Raw genomic sequence first — 22730 nt, 5'->3', positions numbered from 1 at the left:
GGATAAGATACTCACTTGTAAAAAATTTGTATTAAAAAAATTAATTTTTTATCTTTATTAAAATCAATACACAATTTTCAACATAAAATTATTTTTTTAAATTTTTATCTTGTACATCTAGGACACAAGTTAACTTTATCCAAATATATTTATCGATTGATTAAGCATTTAAATAAAAGTTTTTGTTTGTTTATATGTCGGCGTGTAATTATTGTAGAGGTGTCATCAATCACTTTCACTGTAAGTTTGGTCGTTGCCAAACTAACGAAAACGAGAGATATTCCATGGGCAATAGCCACGAATGCATTTCATATATTTCTCACCTCTCTCTTCTCTCTCTCTCTATTCTTTTTTTCTGCATCTGGCTCGGTATGTCCTTTCATCTTCAAACTTTTTTGCTTTTCGTTTTTCCACGCTTACCCTTTTCATAACTGGGTTCGCAACATCGATTCAAGGGGGGAAATTTCCAACTGGTATTATTTCCAATTGTTTTTCCCTCCCATGAAAATCATGTTTAGATTTCTTATTATTATTGTAAAAAAAGTGAAACTTTAATCTCAATGGCGTGTAATAACACTCAAAATATATAAAGGGCTTCGTCTGATTGAAATCAACTATTCCATTTCAGCTCATTTTTCATTTTTTTAGTTTACATCTAGTAGGGATATCAATATCAATTGCAATTTTCTCTTAAGATTGCATGCAGCTTTGTTTTCATGTTATTTTCGGTAATTCCTTTGCTTGGTGTCGTTTGTTACTATTTTTTGAAGGTTTTGTTTCTTTACAGTTTAGATGACTGTGAAGATTAAGCAACAAAGTACGTTTTTTTGTAATCATTTATTGCTAATATTCTACGCTTGTTTGTGAAATTCACATGTGTTAGTTTGAGGCATGTGCATGAGTAGTAGTACCTTGGTTTAAGTGTGTTTTGTAAGATGAAACAGTAGTTTATGAAACTTTATGTTGCAGCAAGTAGTTTGTGATGAGGACTGAATAAAAGGATTCAGTTTTCTATGAAGTCAAACAAATCATGGAGGTGGCCAAAGACAGAAAAGAAAGTCTTGTTTGATGGTCAGTCCTAAAGAGATTTTTTTTTGTAAACAGTTTTTTATTTTTATTTTTTATGTTTGAGCCTTTGTAACATCACTTTTTTCATTTTGATTTTCTTTGATTAGGGAAGACCAAGTTTGAAGATCAAAAGGCTGCCTTTAATGGCAGTTGCATGTACAGTAATGTTGTTCGTTGTATATAGGACTTCAAAGTATCAACATGCTCAAGAAGAGGTATGTCATATTCTGTCTTAAGTAAGGGCAAATCGTTATTTTTTGGTACGCATGTTATTGTCACAAAGTATCCACAGGCTTTGCCTATGACTAGTCTCTCTAGGAGAGCCTGACTTGCCACCTTTAGTGAGGCCTCCCCTCCCAGCCGTATTTTTTTCATCCAATGGGCTCAAACCCGAAATTACTGCTTAAGGGATCCGAGTCCAGTTCAGTATTGTACATGGCGGAGAGCCAAAATCTCGCCATACTGGACACTATGCGGCGTCGTTGTAGCGGATTATGTCGGAAAAACCCTCAATATCGGCCGATATTTACCATTGCGGTGAGCCCAAAAACCGCCATGTATACCCGCCATAGCGCTGCAATTGCGGATATTTGATAACACTTGTCCAGTTTCATTCGGACCAATGTAATATTGGTAGGGGCCAAAGGTTTTGATTACATGTTTGACTAATTACACTCGTATTATATTTTGATTTGAAATTTTGTGAAGTGGTGCCAACAAAATTATACAACCAACTTCTTTGTTATGATTGGAAAGCTATTTTAAAAATAACTCATTATATGACCTATAGCTTTATTTTAGTTTTTCTTTCGGTTGCTAGTATAGTATGGTTTAGTCCCCATGTAGCAGAATAAGGCTTGGTTGTTGTTGTATTGTAGTTGCTAGTATGGTTTAGTTTCAAAAGCCACTTTTTATGGCAGGTGACAACAGCACAAACCAAGCTTTCTGATTTTATAATGCATCCGTAAAAGACATTATATTCTTGTACTTCATTTGCTAATTTTGAAATTTCCTTTATTGTTTACCATCTGCATTATCAGATAGACAAAAGGCGGAGTATCCGGAGAGATGTAGAGGTATGCTTCTTTGGCTTTTCCAATTTGTTTTCTGATTCTTTTCCAAATTTAAGCTTTGATGTTTTAAGACAAAGGTTCTCCCATTTATAGTAAATGGCGACTTTGATTGCATTCAATATTTTTTCTATACACACCCACCTACTTTACCATTCTTGCATTAGTTTGATGATGTAACTTGGATGTGTATTCTTTATTCACATTGGAACTATTGATGCAACCGTGCAGCCAGATGTGGCTCATTCTGGAACGTTAAAAGGCTTGCCACGAGGTATAATACACGCCACTTCAGATTTGGAGCTAAGGCCTTTATGGTCAAAAAGTAGTTTAAGATCAAAGGTCAGCGGGCATCTTTGCATTGTTCTTTTACATTATAGGTCTATTGAAACTGACAGATGGTGGCAAGAATTCGCTACTATGTATTGGACAAGCCTATCTAATTAATGATTTTTGTTGGTCGTGATTATTTGCTCTTAGGTTAATGTTTACTCGAATCGTAACTTGTTGGCAGTTCCAGTTGGTATCAGGCAAAAGAGAAATATAGATACTATGGTGAAAAAGGTATTTTTGATGATTTTTTAGGTTATCAAAATCATTTGAAGCAGGACTCTAGGTCTAATTTCATTGATTTCAGTTTCTCGCAGGAGGAGGTTTTTCAATTATTTTATTCCATTATGATGCCAATGTGGATGGATGGAAGGATCTTGATTGGAGTAGCAGGGCCATACATATAGCGGCTAAAAATCAAACAAAGTGGTAGGTATAAGACTTATCAAATGAATCTTCTTGTTACAAATGATTTGAGTAATCTGCCACTGCCTGACTATGGATCTGTTAATATACTTTTGAATGCATGTGTTAATAGTTAATACTGTTTATCTTTCTCAATTTAAATATTAATTCTTGGATTCTTTCCCAGGTGGTTTGCAAAAAGATTTCTGAGTCCAGATATAGTTTCTATTTATGATTACATCTTCCTCTGGGACGAGGATTTGGGGGTCGAATATTTTTCCCCGTCTAGGTATACCTAATGGTTTTGTTGATCCTTATTATATTAAAGTCACATGAGGTTGCTTAGTAATCTTTGTTTTCCCTTCAGAAATGGTAGAAAATTAGGTTACATATTATATTTATATTCTTTATCTTGTTTTTATATTCTCACCAATGAACTAATTAATTAACTGGGATCTGTTTTGCAGATATGTTAAGATTGTAAAGGAAGAAGGGTTGGAAATATCTCAACCAGCTCTTCATCCTAATTCGACAGAGATACATCACAAATTAACAGTCAGAGCTAGGACCAAGAAAGTGCATCGGTAACTTTTGGTTTAAGAACACAATATTGTCCTTTCTAATCAATGTTTGTTGGTTGTCATTCTAACATTTGAGTTTCTTTCTTGCAGACGGGTCTATGAACTCAGAGGTAAAACTAAGTGTTCAGACGAAAGTGATGGGCCACCATGCACCGGGTAATTACTACTTTCTTCGAACCAGGTTGTGCTGCGTGTTTTCATATTTTTTTAAGTCAATGTTCAATATCTTATACACTGGTGTTATCGTCCATCTTCCTATCATTAGGATGGGATTTTTAGGTTTGTATCTGTCAATGTTTTGATATGAGAAATCGAGAATTTTACGAATTAATAACATTTTCTTTGTAAGGATTTATTATACTTTTGGTGGCATCTGTAATCATCATGTTATGAATGACTTAGAAACTTCAATACAACTTGTGAAGGTTTGTCGAAGGTATGGCTCCCGTGTTCTCTCGATCGGCATGGTATTGTACTTGGCATCTTATACAGGTAATTTTCCATGGTTTGTAGGAATTATAAAAATTATTCATGTTCTACCCAGAAACAACACTTGATTTTTCTCATGAAGTTTAATCTTATCTCATTTGTAATTTTAATATTCAATTTTTTATTTGGACTAGTAATAGATCAAAATACTCCATAGTTTGACAACTCATTATTGTGATTTTCATTTTCTCAGAATGACCTTGTACACGGATGGGGAATGGATATGAAACTAGGATATTGTGCCCAGGTGAGAATTACATGATTTCTGGCAACCCGACATCATAACGTTTGATGATCGTGGAATGCGTTGTATTTTCCATTTAGTGTCCACAACACTCGGCTGTGTTTGTTTATGCCGGAATGACTAGCACTTGTCCCATTTTCTTTAAACTTCATTAACTGCATGTCAAGTATCATTAGTAGTGAAATCAACGCCATTTTCAGGGAGATCGCAGTCAAAATGTGGGTGTTGTTGATAGGGAATATGTTGTTCACAAGGCGATACCAACTCTTGGTGGTAAGAGTCAAGATATAATCAAAGTATTACCTCCTTCCTTTCCAAATATTTGAATCTATTACATTGTTTTCATGATTGCCCCCCCCAAAATCATGAATGTATCTGTTATGGTTACAAATATCCTCTATTAAGTTATGAAAAACTAAGATAATTAATTCAAAAAATGGTCCCGGCGGGGCTCGAACCCGCGACCTTCGGCTCATAAGACCAACGCTCTAACCAACTGAGCTACGGGACCTCTTGGAAATTGTGCATGTTTTGTAAAAATATTGTTTATGATGCACCTATCTTGTGAAATTCATTCTCTTTCCATTTTTTCAATGACATTTAGAAGAGTTATTTCATTCTTTATATTCTTACATTTCATTAACTAACCAGTCAATCTTACATTCACCTTCTTCTCAGAAACACGGCTCAACAGGAATTGATCTGAGAACCGAGGTGAGGTTTTTGAACTACATCCGATTTTCTTGCAAATGACAAATGACCTTGTCTAAATTTGTAACACATACCTGTGAGCAGATAAGACGGCAATCATCATGGGAACTGTCAATCTTCAAAGAGCGTTGGAAAAAAGCCATTACCCACGACAAAAGTTGGATTAAACCATTTAAGAGCGGTGAAAGACGCACAAGACAAAAGTGCAACCGCCGACTGTGTTCTTAGCAATTCTTTCATCAACCTAACATGGTTTGATATGTTAGTCTTGCTTCATTCATAGCCCTTGGTCTCATACATAGTTATAGGCACAATTTAGTTTTTGTAGCTGAGGGATTTCTCAATTCATTGAATTTTGGAAGATCTCATATTTCTTTATATTTTTTTGTTCTTTCATGGAGCCAATGTTTTGTTTCTTGTCTTTTTTCCGCTTTTTAAATCTTCATGTTTTTCCTATTTTCATAAATGTAAATACCAAAATGAATAAAATAGTGATTTTATGTTTTTATCATATATGTTCATTAACTGAACCATGATGCACAAAATCATCACTACCTTCAATTCTAAATCAAACGACTAAGACGAGTAATTGTGTGACACAGTTACTGTGTCTAATACAAATTCACAAAGTTCCTAATCAAATTATTTCAGTTATAAAATCCAAAAGCTCATTTTTCTACATGACCCAATGTAACAAGATGTAGATCAAGCAACATTACAATTTAGTTTTATCATATATCATTCCATGAAATTGTAGACAAATGATTTTGAATAAAAGTTGAAGATATGACTGAAGCTAAATTTTAAATTTTGGCTTTACATGAGTAACGTTTGGAGAAAAGTAAAATTAATTGCCCATTCTTCAACCGGTAAGATACAATTATTTTCCATTATGACTATACATGAAGAAGACTCAATAACAAACAGTAAAGGAAAGATGTATCAATTAAGTAGACTCTCATTTCTACTAAAGATGCACAATTACGTCGAATAACACGTTGTCGTCCGCCCGCAGAATAACATGATGGTAATTTTAACTGCTCATATTATATAACGATTAGATTGCGCTTTGTTAGGTACTCAATTCATTCTCACTCTCGTACCACTTTTTATTCGGTAATTGACTTAGACGTTGAACTGTTAGTTTTACAGGTCTACCTCATCTTCGTCGTACCGGAAACTTGCTCTACTGCACCAAGACTTCACTTCATCACTTTACTACACATTTCTAGTTTTCTAACGAAATAGCAGTCTCGTATGTGAGAATCGACTATTGATTCTCATCGTTCTCCCACGAAAACCACCATTTCTTCATTGAAGACAATAATCATTGATCTTCTTCTCTTAGATCATTGATCCTATTTCTCAGATCACTGATCTCCTTCTCTCGAAACATCAATATCTTTCTCAAATGAATGAGATAACAAACACTTGAAGCAATGGTAACGTGAAAGATTATCAGATCTGTCACTCAACGTCACGCCGCAGTTGTAGTCATTGAGGCTAATAAACCTCCACCACCTCCTTTAGTAGATAATAATCCAGTCCTCCTGACCTCTCAGTCCCTTGAGAAACCTCAAAAACTAGAAAGTTACGATGACATTGAAATGAATTGTGTTTTTATCTGTTTGAGGTATATTTGTGTGATCCTGAGTGCGAGGCTCTGGAGGTATATTTGTGTGATCCTGAGTGCGAGGCTCTGGAGGTATATTTGTATGATTTAGAGTGTAAAACTCCTAATTCTTTGTGAACTTACGAGGTCCTCCCTCGAAGTGTATTGGACATAATTAGGGTCGTGTCCGACCATGGGTCGGTTCCCCTTCCTCCCAAGATGAAAACCTTGTTAGGGGTAGAAGCATGGCCGACCCACGGTGGCCTCAAGAGTGACTAGCTATCAGAGGGGTGGACCGTTATTTTTTGTGGGGAATTGATTGTTTTAGTCGAATGTGCAAAACGTCTCCGACAACACCCATGACTTTTGGTGGGTGATTGATTGCTTTAGTCAGATGTTCAAAGCGTCTTCGACAACACTCTTGACTTTTGGTGGAGGATTGATTGTTTTAATCGAACATGCAAAGCGTCTTCTAAAACACCATTGAATTTCAGTGAGGGATTGATTTCTTTATTCGGACGTGCAAAACATCTCCGACATCACCCCTGGTTTTTAGTGGAGGATTAATTACATTAGCCAGAGGTGCAAAGCATCTCCAACAACACCAATGACTTTCGGTGGGGGATTGATATCTTTAGCTGGACGTGCAAAATGTCTCTGACAGCACCCCTGACTTTTTGAGGGGGATTGATTGCTTTAGTTGAACGTGTAAAGTGTATCTGACAACAACTTTGACTTTTCGTACCAGGTCTCGATCATGTCGGTCGTACCTGTTGGTGTAAGCCCTATAGGTCAATATTTTTGGTACTTGTATCGAATTATTTATTAATAATAAAAGGCTTTTTCTTTATTATGTTTGTTTAATAAAGTCCCTAGAATAGCTAGTCCGTTTAATGTATCAAGTATGACTTAATCATGAGATCACATTAAACATAAGGACAATATTCTTAAAGTATCCGCAGTCGAGCTTTATTGTGAAGTGGGATAATATTAAAGCATTGAGACTATTATGTATATAGACTGATGATCACATCTCATGGATCATGGATAAGGAGTTATCAAGTCTTAAACATAGGTATGAATATTAAGAGTAATATTTATACTGGATTGACCCGCTATGAGAATACTATATAGAATGTTATGCAATGTGTCATAAGTTATTCTCATGGTGATAATGGTGTATACCACCCTTTGACCTGATAATGGTGTATACCACCCTTTGACCTGAAACCGCTATGGTGTATACCACCCTTTGTCCGTAACTGGATGACCATAAAGACAGTTGATGGATACTCCACGAAGCATGCTAAGGGACATGAGTGACCTAGATGGAATTTGCCCATCCTGCGTAACATGATAAATGTCTATGGGCCCAATATTGAACTGGACAAGGATGACACGGTCTATGCCTTGTGTTCAATATAGACATAAGGGCAAAAGGATAATTATACACATAAATATTATCCCAGAAGGATTTGTCAGATCACATGACATTTTCGTGTCTTGGGTAGCAGTGATGTGTTGCTAGATACCGCTCACTGTTTATTATGTTAAATACGTGATTTAATATAATTGTCAATGCCGCAAAAACCTACAGGGTCACACACAAAGGACAAATTGATGAGAGATAGAGTAAGTAAGGAACACCGTAAGGTACGGTGCACTTAAGTGAATTGTAGAACATCGTAAGGTACAATGTACTTAAGTAGAATACGAAATATGGTAAGGTACCACGCACTTAAGTGATTTTGGCATATTATAAAATATGGGCCACATACAGTTAAGTGGGTTTTTTAGCTGGTAGCCCACATAAGTGGTTATATAAATAGAACCCTTGTACAGAAGCATTGAGTGCGGTTGCATTTTCGTTCTCTCTCTCTCTCTCTCTCTCTCTCACTCTCTCTCTCTCTCTCTCTCTCTCTCTCTCTCTCTCTCTCTCTCTCTCTCTCTCTCTCTCTCTCTCTCTTTCTCTCTCTCTCTTACTCAAAGCCTTCATTCGTAACTGCTAGCACTGAGATTGAAGGAATCCGTTCGTATGGACTGAGTAGAGGTGTTGTCATCGTTCAATATTCGTGATCGCTCCGTAGATCTACATCAAAGGTTTCAATCGTCACAAGAGGTAACAATTCTATCACTGATCATGCCCATTCGTAAGGATCACTAAAGGAGAAAATTTTAAATTCCGTTGCATTTTGGATCGCCCTTCTCCTTCAGTACCCCAGATTTGTAGTCTCTATGCACAAACGCAAAAAGACAAATTTATCAAAAAATGTTGAATTGGATTTATAATTGCAAGTTACTCGTGTACATAAGGAGAATGATTGTACAATCACAACATTTAATACAAAACAAGGACGAAAACATAATCAGTGGGCTAACTGCCACTTATTCTCCCTGTTTGTCTCGGGGGACAAATTCCATCTTGCTGAGCTGGATGGTTAGGGATGCCATAATAATCTCCATGGCTACGCCTTCCCCTTGATCTTTTTGAAGCGCTTGGTAGATTATGTTTTCTCCCTCGAGACTGGAGATGACGATGGTTAGATGTCAATGAACATTGTGATACTTAAGTTTGAGGTGGATCGACGAAGCTACACTGTCCAACATAGCCGTGAAGGGCCTTCTTATGATGCATATGTACGCGCTTCTGAAAGGGATAACAAGGAATTGTGAATTGAGTGTATGGATGTCCTTACCTTCCCCTCACTAAAACCAACAACTTGATGTTGCCCCAAGGAAAGGTGGTCGTCTCGTTGGCCTGCAAATTCGAGCCTTCATACTAGAGCTGTCAAAACGGGTTATCCGATCCTAAACGGTCCGGACCTGACGGGCCTCAGTCTTCTTACGACCGACCAAAAAAAGTCATGTTGTAATATGAACTCAAATATTAATACATTAACTCGACCATGTACGGGCTTCGAGCTACCCGCCCCTAAACGGGCTTATTTTCAATTTTATTTTTATAAAAAAATTTAAATTAAAACCCATAATATTTATTATAAACACAATACGAAATTTTATTATTTTAAACATAATATGTTTTTAATATTTTTAAGTACTATATTATTTTTTATAAATACTATAATATATTTTTAAATACAACACACATCTAAATTGTATATAATAATAATAATCAAATATTTAAAATATGAGAAACTAATAGAACATGTGAAAACGATTAATTAAGCACAAAACAATTGAATATTATATTGAATATATTAATGTACAATATTTAAAAGAGAAAAATTGAATAGAATAGAGATAAAATTTAGCGGGGTGAGAAAATATTAATATTAATATTTTTTAAAAATTTATATTTATACGGGCCTAACGGGCTAGCCCTAATAGGTAACCGACTTTTTAGGTTCAGACAAAAAGGCCATGAAGAATATGGGCTATAACTTTTAAAGCCCAAACCTTATGATTTTTAGGGCATGACGGGCCAACCCATATGGGCTAGCCCATTTTGACGGCTTTACTTCGTACTACCACAACCTTCCTCTTTCGAGACCCATTTTCTCGAAAAAATTGGAGTACATGAGGTCACAAGAGTTGCCACCATCAATCAGGATTTGAGAGATATCAAACAGCCCAATCATGGCCGTAGTCACCAGGGAAAAGATCTCATTAGGGATGCCTCCCACCTTCTAGAAGTCTCAAAACCCTAACATGGGTCGGTCATGAGTCTTCTCTAAGGTGCTCCCATCTTTTTATAGAAGGTCAACATTTAAAAGATCTTCTTCTTCATTGTTCCCTTAGAAGAAAGGTTGGCCTGAGAGGCTCCTCCGATGATGAGGGTGATATATTGACGTTTGCCTTTGATGGCCTCCTTGCTCTCACCATTGGTTTCGAAATCTATAGTTTTCTAGGGATATTTTCCCTTAGTAGAATCTTCTTGGTCACTTCCCCCCCCCCCCCCCCCCCTCACGTACTCGGCCATCCGACCCCTTTTGATCAGTCTTTCAAGGGCATCATTCAACAGGATAAAGTCGTTGGTGTTATGGCCTTGGATTTTATGAAAGCGACATTACTTTGATTTGTCGATTCGATATATCTCACTGACAGGGAAGGAAGGTCGAAATCATACTATGGTTTATTTTCGAAATCATACTATGGTAAGATCGCTGTCGCACCTTGAAAATGAGAATACGATAGCGCAATCGCACGCTCGCATGATGGACTGAATATAGTCGTCATCGAACTTTATTTATTCCTAAAAAGGAAAGGGGAAATATCGATAAAACCCAAGAAAGAACGACAATGATTATGGTCGTCGCAACCAATATCAGGGTTCGGGAGTCGATTATGCAAGGGGAAGATATTAGCACCCCTCACGTCCGTTGTACTCAACGGGAACCATTAGGTTTATTGTGTGTGTCAGTGTTAGATGGGAATGTTAGGCTTCTCAAGTTATTATGAGGGAAAGAATAATATGATCAAAAGAAAAGAGAAGATGTTTTTGGATTTTTGCAACAAATGAGACTAAGCCTAAGTTTTTTATTGATGGGCCTGACAAGATTTATAAATCTTGTTCCTACGTATCTCCGAGTGCAATAGAGAACTCAAGGCTTACGTAGTTTTGGATAGAAAAATATTTGTTTGTTGGTCGATTTTAGCGAAAGCTATATTGTATTAATCGACGAAAACATTATTTTACCCAAAACAGATGAGGAGCAGATGTATACCACACATCAAATGGATTTACAAATCAACATTCGGAAAAATGTCACTTATCTCAACTCAACAATTATGGCCGAAGCATTGCTTTACATCACCTTAAGACAAAGATATGTTTCAGTTATGAAAAGGTTTTAAAGACCGCGTGGCGGCGAAGAAAAGAGTTTGATTGGTTGGATGTATTTTTGGACTTGAAAGACGAATATTTATGACTTGCAAGCTCTTACAACTTGGGTCTAATACTCAGGACTACATCTGGACCTTTCACCAAAGTAATCTTTTTCTTTCAATTTTATTGAGAAAAGACGTTTGAATATTTACAAATATTTTGAAGAGAAGACGAATATATAGGGCTTACAAGCTCTTACAACCTGGGCCTAATATTCGGGATTACGACTGGATATTCCATCTAGGGTAATCTTCTTCTTCAGATTTTGCTATGGAAATGGTTTGAAGTGACTTAAGGGTAATTGAAATGCAGACAAGTAAATGCGAGCATGCAAAAAGAAAAGAGCTCATTGTAAGAAGGTCCAAGAGTAAGCCACGGAACCGACATAAATCGAACTCATTGTAAGAAGGCCCAAGAGTAAGCCACGGAACCGGAAACCAACAGAAATTGAAAGCAACTGAATTTAGCTCTAAGTTAACTTAAAGTGGATCCACGTAGGAATCACTCTATATGAAGCCGAGCAACTAAATCTATGCGTTTAAACCATTTTTGGAAGTTAACTTGAATTTAAACTTCTAAAGTCGCAACACAATAACACAAAATAAAATAACACCAACAACTAAATATATTATTATTACAACAGTGTTACAATTTTTTTATATCAACTCAAAGTAATTGAAAAAAAAAAGTTAAACACAATACGCACACGCGTTGTCCACAATAAGCATGCATTACTACAAAATCAAAATAGAACTAAAATACAAACTATGAAAACAAATATTAACACACTACAAATATATATATATATATATATATATATATATATATATATATATATATATATATATATATATATATATATATATATATATATATATATAAAAGACTGAAAATAAAAAAAAAATATAACTAAACAAATATAACTATAGATTATAATTAGTAAAATTAAAAATAAAGATATTATAACTGAACTAAAAAATATAAAAAGTATCTACTAAAATTAAAAATATATAAGCATATACTCGGTAACAATATAACTTGAAGTAACAGTATATATAAAATTCACAAACAAAACTATATAAATATGTAAAATTAAAATAAAAACAAAATTATATATATATATATATATATATATATATATATATATATATATATATATATATATATATATATATATAATATATATATATATATATATATATATATATATATATATATATATATATAAACTGAACCGAAAGTTTATATATATGGGAAAAAAAACAAAAAAGAAACTAAGAAAACGAAAAGTATATATGTATACTCAACCGAACGTAATATATATAGATAAACTAAAAAATAGATAAAATTAAAAAGTGAAAGTACACTTTTACGTGTATATATATATATATATATATATATATATATATATATATATATATATATATATATATATATATATATATATATATATATTATATATATATATATATATATATATATATATATATATATATATATATATATATATATATATATAATGAAAAACAAATTTAATAAATAACTAATAACATAAACCATATATATGAGACACACATGACATATAAAACATATATATCAACTAAATTAGAAAAAATATATATAAATCAAAAGCTAAAAGCATATGCATACATAAAAAAGTATATAAACAAAATGTAAGAAAAAGAAGGTTAGTGATATATGGAGTTTATAGTTTTGAAATCACCAAGAGTGTAGCATAGAGCATGCAGTAAATTAAGATAAGGTCAATGGTCGAAGATTTGAGTGTTTTTTAGAGAAAGTTTGGAGATTAAATTGAAATTCAGGGGCTACAGTATTGAGGAGAAAGTGGTGATGTTAAAATAACGAAAATTTTCTTCTTCCTCAAACTTTTTCCTCTTGTTTCTTTGTTAGTTTTTTTTTTAATTTTTTGATCTAAAAGAAACCGAGAGAGATGGTTTGTGGTAGGTGCCACTGAGCATTGCTGATTGGTTTTTTTCTCTCATTAGCTAGTGAAACAATATATAATGCATATTAGGGTTCCCTAATATTTTCGGAATTTCATAAATGCCCATTTAAACTATTATTTAGTGACAACATGAATTAAAATAAATTAATCAAAATAAATTTCAAACAAAATTAAATAATAAAAATAAAATTGAAATGAAACTATAAAAAAAATCGTATTTATTTTTCATGAACATGTTGACAAAAAGATAAAAATATATGGACTCACAATGAATAAAAGTCGGGCGCAAAAGTGCTCGAAAAATAAAATGAATGCACCAAAATGATCAGTGCGAAATAAACTTATTGGAAAAATACAGTGTTTCTTTTAATTTTGAAATAAATTTTGATCGGTTAAACAAACCCGAGCTGATCAAAAAGTGGCCAAAAAATTAGCTGAAAAATAAATCGAGCATACCAGATTAAACTACGCGTAAAGTAGATTAATAAAGGTGATGTCTGGAAGCTTGATTTTAAAAAATTTCGTCCACTGATTTGACGCACATCCGTCGATTAATTCAACCGGTTTGCCTGTAGATCCGAAAAAATTATTTCGACTGATATTCTAGGCACTATGCGGTATGTAGTGCATGGTATGCTATGTAGAGATGGGACAACTATGATGAATGTATGAAATCCGTGATTAAGGGTCAAAATCAGGGTGTGACAGTTGCCCCTATTTAAGTATCTTCAACAAGAGAATATGCAGTAGGGCACTCTTCATATGATCATAGTGGAAGATAGTTAAATACTAAGAAGACCCGGATTTTGATCCTGAATCCTTATGACATGATATGATATGATATGCGCTGATACAAGACTCTCTCCTTTTTTATTTTGATCTGTTATGGATATGATCAGACATAAGATAAACCCTAGCAGGATGCTTTATGATGGATGCAAAAGGAAATAAAGATCTATGGGGAATGATGTAGACATATAGTAAAGGTGACCCACATAAAATAAAAAATGAGGGTAGAAAGTCACTAGAGATAACAATCCTACTAGAGGAAAGACAACTTGGGAATATGCACATAGATTTTAACAACAGGTTCATGCATGACATGACAAAGCCGGAATATTCAAAGAGTGCTCAATTAACAGGTTCAAACATGACCTGACAGCATTTGGGAACATATAAAGAAGGTTTGAACGACAGGTTTAGACATGACCTGATGGCAACTTGAACATCAAGGAAAGTTTAGTCAACAAGTTCATACATGACCTGACAACACTGGAAAAAAAATCAAAGAATTCCATCAGTTAGTTCATACATGACCTGACCATTGGAATATTCAAAGAGTTTCAATAACAGGTTCAAACATGACCTGACTATGTTGGGGGATATCAAAAGGTTCCATCAACAGGTTCAAACATGACCTGACAATACTGAAAAATATACAAAGAAAGTTCCATCAACAGGCTCATATGTGACCTGACAGTATCGGAAAATTCAAAGTGTTTTAACAACAGGTTCAGACATGACCTGACAATACTAGAAAATAAAGGAAAGTTAAATCAATAGGTTCATACATGACTTCAACATTAGGATATTCAAAGTAAGTTTCACCCATAGGTTCATACATGACCTAACAATACTTGGAAAAATCGAGGGGAGTTTTATCAACAGGTTCATACATGACTTGACGACACTGAAAAATTCAAAGAAAGTATATCCACAGGTTCATGCATGACCTGACAATTCTGGAGGTTTCACAGAGATTTTAACAACAGGTTCATACGTGACCTGACAACACTAGAAAACCCAAAGAAAACTTCAACAACAGGTTCATACATGACTTGACAATATTGGAAAACATACAAAGCAAGTTTCATCAATAGGTTCATACATGACCTGACACTTTAGGATACATCTGATAGTTATGGAGATTTCTCACAAGGAAATTATGAAAAACAAAGATAAATGGGAGTCTTCTTATAAGTAGATCATCCACGCAAAAGGAATGATTCTTCACAAAGAAATCAAACAAAACCAACATCATTGGAGTTTTCTAACACGAAAAACCTCTAAGCTTCTGGGAATTCCTCAAGATGATGAGTCATACATGACTTTCACGGAACCATCAGGTAAGACAGGGTAATCAAACTCTCTGTACGTGCCAACAAAGATTTGACTTTGACCATAAGCAATGGATTACAACCAGCTTTTAACGGATTTTGCCAACAACAATTGGACTTTGACCGTAAGCAATGGATTATAACCAGCTTTTAACGGATTTTGCAAACAACAATTGAACTTGATAAAAGTCATTAGTAAAACAATTACCGGCTACAACGGAGTTTGCCAGTAACAACTGGACTTGAAATGATATTGGCGACAACCAAACTTCATATACCAATTATGATTATATTTACAAACAGAGTGACAGTGATGCCAACGACAATTGGGTTTAAAATAAGTTCTAGTAACAACTGAGCTTGGAATAATGCTAGTGACAACTGAACTTTAGGAGACACCAATGAGTCTTGAAATAATGTTAGGGAATGACATATGGGTTCTGGAAGTGCGTCAGAGCAAAAATGACATATCCGGGAATTCATCGAAGAGTAAAAGAAACAAATTTTGGAAATGCATCAGAATTACAAGTGACATTCTGGAAATACATCAGAATACAGACACATCCGGTAATACATCGAGAAAATTCTGGAAATACATCAGAATACAAGACATACATATTCAAGAATACATCAGATAGGCGGGGAAACATCTGGAAACACATTAGACAAATTATGGAAATACATCAATAAACAAAGGAGTAATCCAGAAATTCATCGGATAATCCAAAAAGGAATTGAACCTAATGGAAAATTTTATGATAAGTGCCAACTGGGTTGGACTTGAAAATGACTGCGAAAACCAGATGATGGTTTAAGGGCACCAAAGACAAACTGGAATTAAATGTCAAAGGATATAAGATCAACAATAAGACCTGGGTCAATGAAAAATGAGCACAAAGTACATTTCGGCTATGCATGGTTTGAAATTTCTTTTATGCATGATATATTAATGATCATGATATGAAAATGATGACACTTGAGTGGACTGGGAGTTTGTAAAGACTTTTTATGGAGATCATGATTCCTCAACACCGAGAACTCAACCAAATATTTTATGATAGATGTTATCAAAGGAGAATCCTATCAAGCTTGACAACCACAACTTAGCCAATGAGATCCTTTTGGAGGATTAATGAATCGTGCTAGCATAATTTTCGAGCACTCGTCTCAAAATCAATAGTTGTTGACATATGGAAGAATTTGTTTGAGTAGTTTGAAAGCATGAATGGGGTTTGCCCCTCTGTGGCTCATCTTTCCACAGTCTGTTGGGTCTTTGAAAATGTTCACCTTGAAAGTGAGTTCGAAACAGCTTGACATGAGACGATCTCGAGACGGCCTGCCCCAATGTTTGAATACTGCAGTGATTTGACCTTGATTAACCAAAACATGGAATGGTAAACTTCTGATTGACTGTCCTTGGATAGTTGGACTCAATGGGCTTCTGAGGTGGCTTGCCCCAATCCGAGTCTTGAAGAATATTACTCTTGGCTAACTGACCCTTGGGGTGATTGGCTCGGATTGACTGATACTCAAAGTGATTTCCCCTGACTGGACTTCTTTCACTTTATCAAGTTCCTCAATTGTATATTATTGGAATTTCTTTGATGTTAAGTGTTGACTTGCAAATAAGATTGTTCATTCAAAAAATGGTAATTTTAATGCAGTTCTTATGCAAAAATTTGAAATCAAAATTTATTGATATGAACAGGTGAAATACAGTGAACGAGTCACTGATAAGAACACAATGATGATCTAGTCATTCACAGTGTGTAAGATGGTGTGATCAAATGATTAACAAAGATCGTTTGGAGTCAGGTTAACACAACCTGGTTCACAGTTTGTTTTTAAACAAAAGGATATAAGGCTCAAAATTTAATTTTTACCCACCCCTTCTTCTTGATGATCTCCAGTTCCTAAGTTCAGTTAATTCGATACACACATTCAACTTCGAAGGTGTGATGGTGAAGATGAGGATTCAAGATGAGATTTTCTTGAAATGGAAGTCACCTTATTTTGTTTTTGTTGAGGATTTAGTGACCTCTTTTGATTGATTTTCTTTATCCCTAATTTTTCCTGGACCTCTTCTTTGAAGCTTTCGGTCCATCGGGATACCCTGATTTTTGCCTAAGTCATTTTTTGAGGTGTTTGACTTAGCGGGCTTTTCTTTTTGAAAGGTGGAGACTGCCACATTATTGGTGGATGAGGAATAACCACTATAATTTTTTTCACTTTTCAGTTTCTTCGACACTTCAAGATGTGTTCGAAGAGTAATATGTGGTTGAAACTCTTTAAGTGGGATATTTCCTCTTGCAATGCAAAGTCAGATTAACTGAACAAACTACCCTGCCCCTGGTTAAAATTAAAGGTTTTAGTTCCGAAAGAAATACTAACTTCAAGGCTTAAAGTGGTTGACTAGGGACTAACTCCTTATCTCTCTGGTGTTTGGGGATTTGAAACAATGCCTTACATCGTCGGTAAGGTTTTCTTCAAAAGCATATCACAATAATTTCAGGTGTTTCGTTTTCATCCTCCTCCTTCCAATCTTTGTTAACACAACGGTTTGATAAACAAAAGTGAATGAGAGGAGTATTTTTGTTTTTAACATAAATGAAAAACGAGTGAATACGAATGGATTAATTCAAAAGATGCATAGACATTTCATTAATCTTACCAATTCAAAGAAAACAACAATGCGTAAAAAGCAATTAACAATCAACATGTGAGGAAACTACAAAAGAAATGCTGAAACAACCAAATGATTGCCAGCTTTAGGGAATGACTTCTTCAAACTTGATCAATTAACTTAGGGGGACACCCTTTGAGATCTTCGCACTTATCCGGTCGATGGGTTAACGTTTACCACCAAGCTTCCTTCTTGAAAGGCTATGTACCCGTTGTCAATCAACTGTTGTACTTTGGCTTTGAAAGCGTTGCAGTCTTCGGTTGAATGCCCTTCTGATCTGGCATGATATCCACATTGCACATTTGGTCATACCCGGGTGGGTAAGGTTGTGGAACCTGTAACACCCCGATAAAAATAAGATAATTATTTAATTTAAGTTAATATTATATTTATTAATTTAATTAAATAATTGGAATTTTTGGATTATTATTATTATTGGAATAATAATTATTGGAAAATATATATAAGTTGGAAATAAGGAAAAAGAGTTCCATTTTGGTAAAAAGGGTTTTCACGTGAAAACAGAGAAGAGGCAGAGCAAGAGGAAGAGGGTTGAAGAACGGAAAAGCTTGAAGCTTAAAGATTCGCCGGATTAACTCAGGTAAGGGGGGTTTATCGTCGTTTAATGGGTATTATGGGTTAACATGTAATGGGTAGTGATAAACCGTTGAATTGACCCTAATTGGGATGTTGAATGCTGAAAAATTGTGATGAATAAACTGTGTTAAAGCTGTAATTGAATCTGTAATTGGATGGGTAGTGATTTTCCAAAAGTGTAGCTTTTTACGGAATTGGAATCGGAGGTCCGGAAGTCCTCCAACGGCGGAAAATGCGGAGAATTCTGCATTCTGCTTCGTGTTAGCGCAGGAACAGCTTTCTGTCTTGCGTTAACCGGTTAACCCAGGGTGTTAACCGGTTAACACTGTTAGAAATTGTGAAGTATTGCTGTTTTGCTTGCGTTAACCGGTTAACCCAGGGCGTTAACCGGTTAACACTGTTGTGATTTCTGAGAAATTGCTGTTCTGTCTGCGTTAACCGGTTAACCCAGGGCGTTAACCGGTTAACACTGTTAAAATTGGCCAGGAAGCGTGTTCTGTGTTGCGTTAACCGGTTAACCCAGGGCGTTAACCGGTTAACACTGTTGGAAATTGGAAAAATTGGTATTTAAATGTTGTGTACATATTTGATGGTTGGCCTATATCGGTATGTGATATAGTAGGGATCATTTCCCGTTGTTTTGAGTAGAATAGGTAGTAGTAGAGTGTGCTAATACTGTGTTGGATTAATTGGCATGGCATGATATGATTATGTGATAAATATGCTGATGATGTGTGAAAATATGCATAATGTTGTGAATATATATCTTATGCATGTGTTGGTGAATGGACTGTTTTATGGCTTAGAGTGTGAGCATATGTCCATTGTGGATTGTTGTTGATGATGTTGCATTGCTAGGTGATTTAGCATGCATATTGTGGCCTTTATGGTGGTAGCTAATTCCCATGGTGAGGAATTAGTGAGTTAGTCATTATGGACTGTTGTTGATGTTTGCATGCTAGGTGAATTAGCGTGCATAGCATGGCCCTTGGGGTGGTAGCTAATTCCCGTGGTGAGGAATTAGTGAGTGAGTCACTAGGTCTCAAATGAGTGGGACTAGTGGGCTTGGTAGCCGTATCTGGATTTGATCGGTGAGGTGAACTATATGTTCACAAATAGTCGGTACCGCATGCATGGAGTCTCATTGCATAATGTATGTATTGTGTATAATATGAATGGAGGTGTTCCAATATTATACGTGTGTTTGTGTTGGCATTGAGTATGAGTATGAATTGTGTTGGTATTGAGTATGATATTTGAGTTGATGTTGCCGTTACTGGATGTGTGATATGATTAGGGTGATGAGATGTGTTCATTTACTTAGCATTACATGATATTTTATAATGCTTATTATATCGATTGAGGAACTCACCCTTACAACTATTTTTCAGGTAACGAGCAGAGATTGAGTAGAAGATAGTGCTTGGAGTCTAGTGTAGTCTCCTTAGTGGGTCATGCTCTGATAGATGTAACATCGGGACGGGATGTTTTACCTTGTTGAATAATTTTACATGTAATATGTTACATGTTTTGCATGATTGATTTGATTTCTATCCGCTGCGTATTGTGCAATGCTTTATGTTTTGAGTTAAATAAAGAGCATGACAGTTATTATGGTGAATGGTGTGAAATGATTGTGTGACACCCTTAATTGCATAATTACTCTGATTGATATATTGCTATTTTAATTAAATATTTGGGGTATTTTAGAAGGGTGTTACATTAGTGGTATCAGAGCATAGTCGGTCGAGTCGAGTCGTAATTATTCTGTTTCCCTGTACGTGATAGGTGTTGTGTAACCCTATCAGTACTTATTGTTTTAGCTTGTTGGGTTTTCAGAATAGAGATGGCTGGAAGAGGTAGAGACGATGCTGCGATTGCTGAGGCTCTGGGTATGCTAGCTGGAGTACTTGGAGGAAATCCGAATGTTGTGGGAATGGGAGCTGCTCGTCAACTGAGTGAGTTCCAGAAGAACAATCCTCCAATGTTTAAGGGAGCATACGATCCAGATGGTGCTCAGAAGTGGTTGAAGGAGATCGAGAGAATCTTCCGAGTGACTGAGTGTGCCGATAATCAGAAGGTCAGGTTCGGTACGCATATGCTGTCAGAAGAAGCAGATGATTGGTGGGTTGCTACCCGCACTGAGTTGGAATCTGCTGGGAATGCTGAGATCACTTGGGCTGTGTTCAGAGAGAGATTCCTGAGGAAGTATTTTCCAGAGGATGTCAGAGGAAAGAAAGAGATAGAGTTCTTAGAATTGAAGCAGGGCAATCGGTCTGTTACTGAGTATGCTGCTAAGTTCACAGAGCTGTCAAAGTATTACACTCCCTATGATGAGGCTACTGGGGAATTTTCAAAATGTGTGAAGTTTGAGAACGGGTTGCGTCCCGAGATCAAGCAGGCTATTGGGTATCAGCGGATTAGAGTGTTTTCTGATTTGGTTGACTGTTGCAGGATTTTTGAACAGGATACCAAGGCTAGAGCAGAGAGCTATCAACAGAGGGTTGATAGGAAAGGCAAGAATCAGGATGATCGTGGGAAACTGTATGCAGCTGGCAAAGGTTTCCAGAGACAGAGTGGGATGAAGAGGCCTAGTGGGGGAGACTCCAGTGCCCCTGCTAAGTGTTTCAGATGTGGTCAGGCTGGACATCGTATCCATGAGTGTACCAGTGCTGAGAAGAAGTGTTTCAAGTGTGGGAAAGGTGGTCATTTGGCTGCAGAGTGCCGGTTGAAGACTGTGACTTGTTTCAACTGTGGAGAGGTGGGTCATATCAGTCCGCAATGTCCTAAGCCGAAGAAAGAGAATCAGTCGGGAGGCAAGGTCTTTGCTTTATCGGGTTCTGAGACTTCTGCAGATGATCGTTTGATCCGAGGTACGTGTTATATTAATGGCTTTCCTCTTGTAGCTATTATTGACACAGGTGCGACTCATTCCTTTATATCTTTGGATTGTGCTGTGAAACTTAAGTTACAGATATCTTAGATGCTTGGAAGTATGGTGATTGATACTCCTGCGAAGGGTTCAGTAACTACTACTTCAGTTTGTTTAAATTGTCCTTTGAGTATTTTTGGTAGAGACTTTGGAATAGACCTCGTGTGTCTTCCACTAGTGCAGATTGATGTTATTTTGGGTATGAACTGGTTGGTGTGTAACCGAGTTTATATCAACTGTTTTGGTAAGACTGTGATCTTTCCTGAGATTGAGGAGGGGAAGAGTTTGTTTCTATCTGCAAGGCAGGTGAATGAGGAAGTAGCCGATGAGGCAGAGTTGTTTATGCTGTTAGCGACTTTGGAGGCTAAAGATAAACTGGTGATTTGCGATCTAGCCGTGGTGTGTGATTTTCCTGATGTGTTTCCTGAAGAAGTGAATGAATTACCGCCAGAGCGTGAAGTTGAGTTCTCGATTAATTTGGTACCTGGTACTAGGCCGATATCGATGGCTCCGTACCGTATGTCTACTGTTGAGTTAGCTGAATTGAAGAGTCAGCTGGAAGATCTGTTGGATAAGAAATTTATTCGTCCGAGTGTGTCACCGTGGGGTGCACCAGTGTTATTGGTTAAGAAGAAAGAAGGTACTATGAGGTTGTGTGTGGACTACAGGCAACTGAATAAAGTAACGATCAAGAATCGGTATCCTTTGCCGAGGATTGATGATTTGATGGATCAGTTGGTTGGTGCGAGCGTGTTCAGTAAGATAGATTTGAGGTCGGGATATCATCAGATACGTGTGAAAACTGAGGATATTCAGAAGACTGCTTTCAGAACAAGGTATGGACATTATGAGTATTCTGTAATGCCTTTTGGTGTGACTAATGCGCCTGGAGTATTTATGGAGTATATGAATAGGATTTTCCATCCGTACCTAGACAAGTTTGTTGTGGTGTTTATTGACGACATTTTGGTGTATTCGAAATCTGAAGAAGAGCATGCTGAACATTTGAGAGTGGTTTTAGGAGTTCTACGAGAAAAGAAGTTATTTGCTAAACTCTCTAAATGTGAATTTTGGTTAGA

General features: G+C 36.0%; 1 protein-coding gene and 1 non-coding gene across 4 annotated transcripts; one reads left to right on the top strand and one right to left on the bottom strand.

Moving 5' to 3' along the window:
• Positions 1–219: 219 nt before the first annotated feature.
• Positions 220–5409, top strand: LOC127106147 (uncharacterized). Of its 3 annotated transcripts, none has more exons than XM_051043438.1 (15): positions 220–369; positions 970–1071; positions 1176–1283; positions 2109–2144; positions 2370–2480; positions 2619–2702; positions 2776–2897; positions 3061–3162; positions 3341–3457; positions 3545–3610; positions 3880–3946; positions 4137–4190; positions 4388–4483; positions 4866–4901; positions 4983–5409. In XM_051043438.1, the coding sequence occupies exons 2-15, from the start codon at positions 1069–1071 to the stop codon at positions 5124–5126; spliced, it is 1146 nt and encodes a 381-aa protein (XP_050899395.1). In that variant the 5' UTR covers positions 220–369; positions 970–1068; the 3' UTR covers positions 5127–5409. The 3 variants fall into 3 exon arrangements, with proteins under 3 accessions (XP_050899395.1, XP_050899397.1, XP_050899396.1); XM_051043440.1 differs by having other exon boundaries at positions 4388–4460; positions 4983–5184; XM_051043439.1 differs by lacking the exon at positions 220–369 and adding an exon at positions 451–473.
• On the bottom strand, positions 4625–4698 carry TRNAI-UAU (transfer RNA isoleucine (anticodon UAU)). Its single transcript has one exon. It is a non-coding gene; the product is annotated as a tRNA-Ile (tRNA).
• Positions 5410–22730: the final 17321 nt, after the last annotated feature.

Source organism: Lathyrus oleraceus, chromosome 7 (assembly GCF_024323335.1).
Source record: "Lathyrus oleraceus cultivar Zhongwan6 chromosome 7, CAAS_Psat_ZW6_1.0, whole genome shotgun sequence".
NCBI lineage: Eukaryota > Viridiplantae > Streptophyta > Magnoliopsida > Fabales > Fabaceae > Lathyrus > Lathyrus oleraceus.
The sequence above is the reverse complement of the archived record's forward strand: the minus strand, read 5'-3'. Positions and strand labels throughout refer to the sequence as shown.

Excerpts from the sequence above, each read along its gene's own strand:
- LOC127106147 (XM_051043438.1), top strand. Across the intron at positions 2,145-2,369 it reads GTATCCGGAGAGATGTAGAG|CCAGATGTGGCTCATTCTGG; the intron begins GTATGCTTCTTT and ends GCAACCGTGCAG. Across the intron at positions 3,163-3,340 it reads GAATATTTTTCCCCGTCTAG|ATATGTTAAGATTGTAAAGG; the intron begins GTATACCTAATG and ends TCTGTTTTGCAG.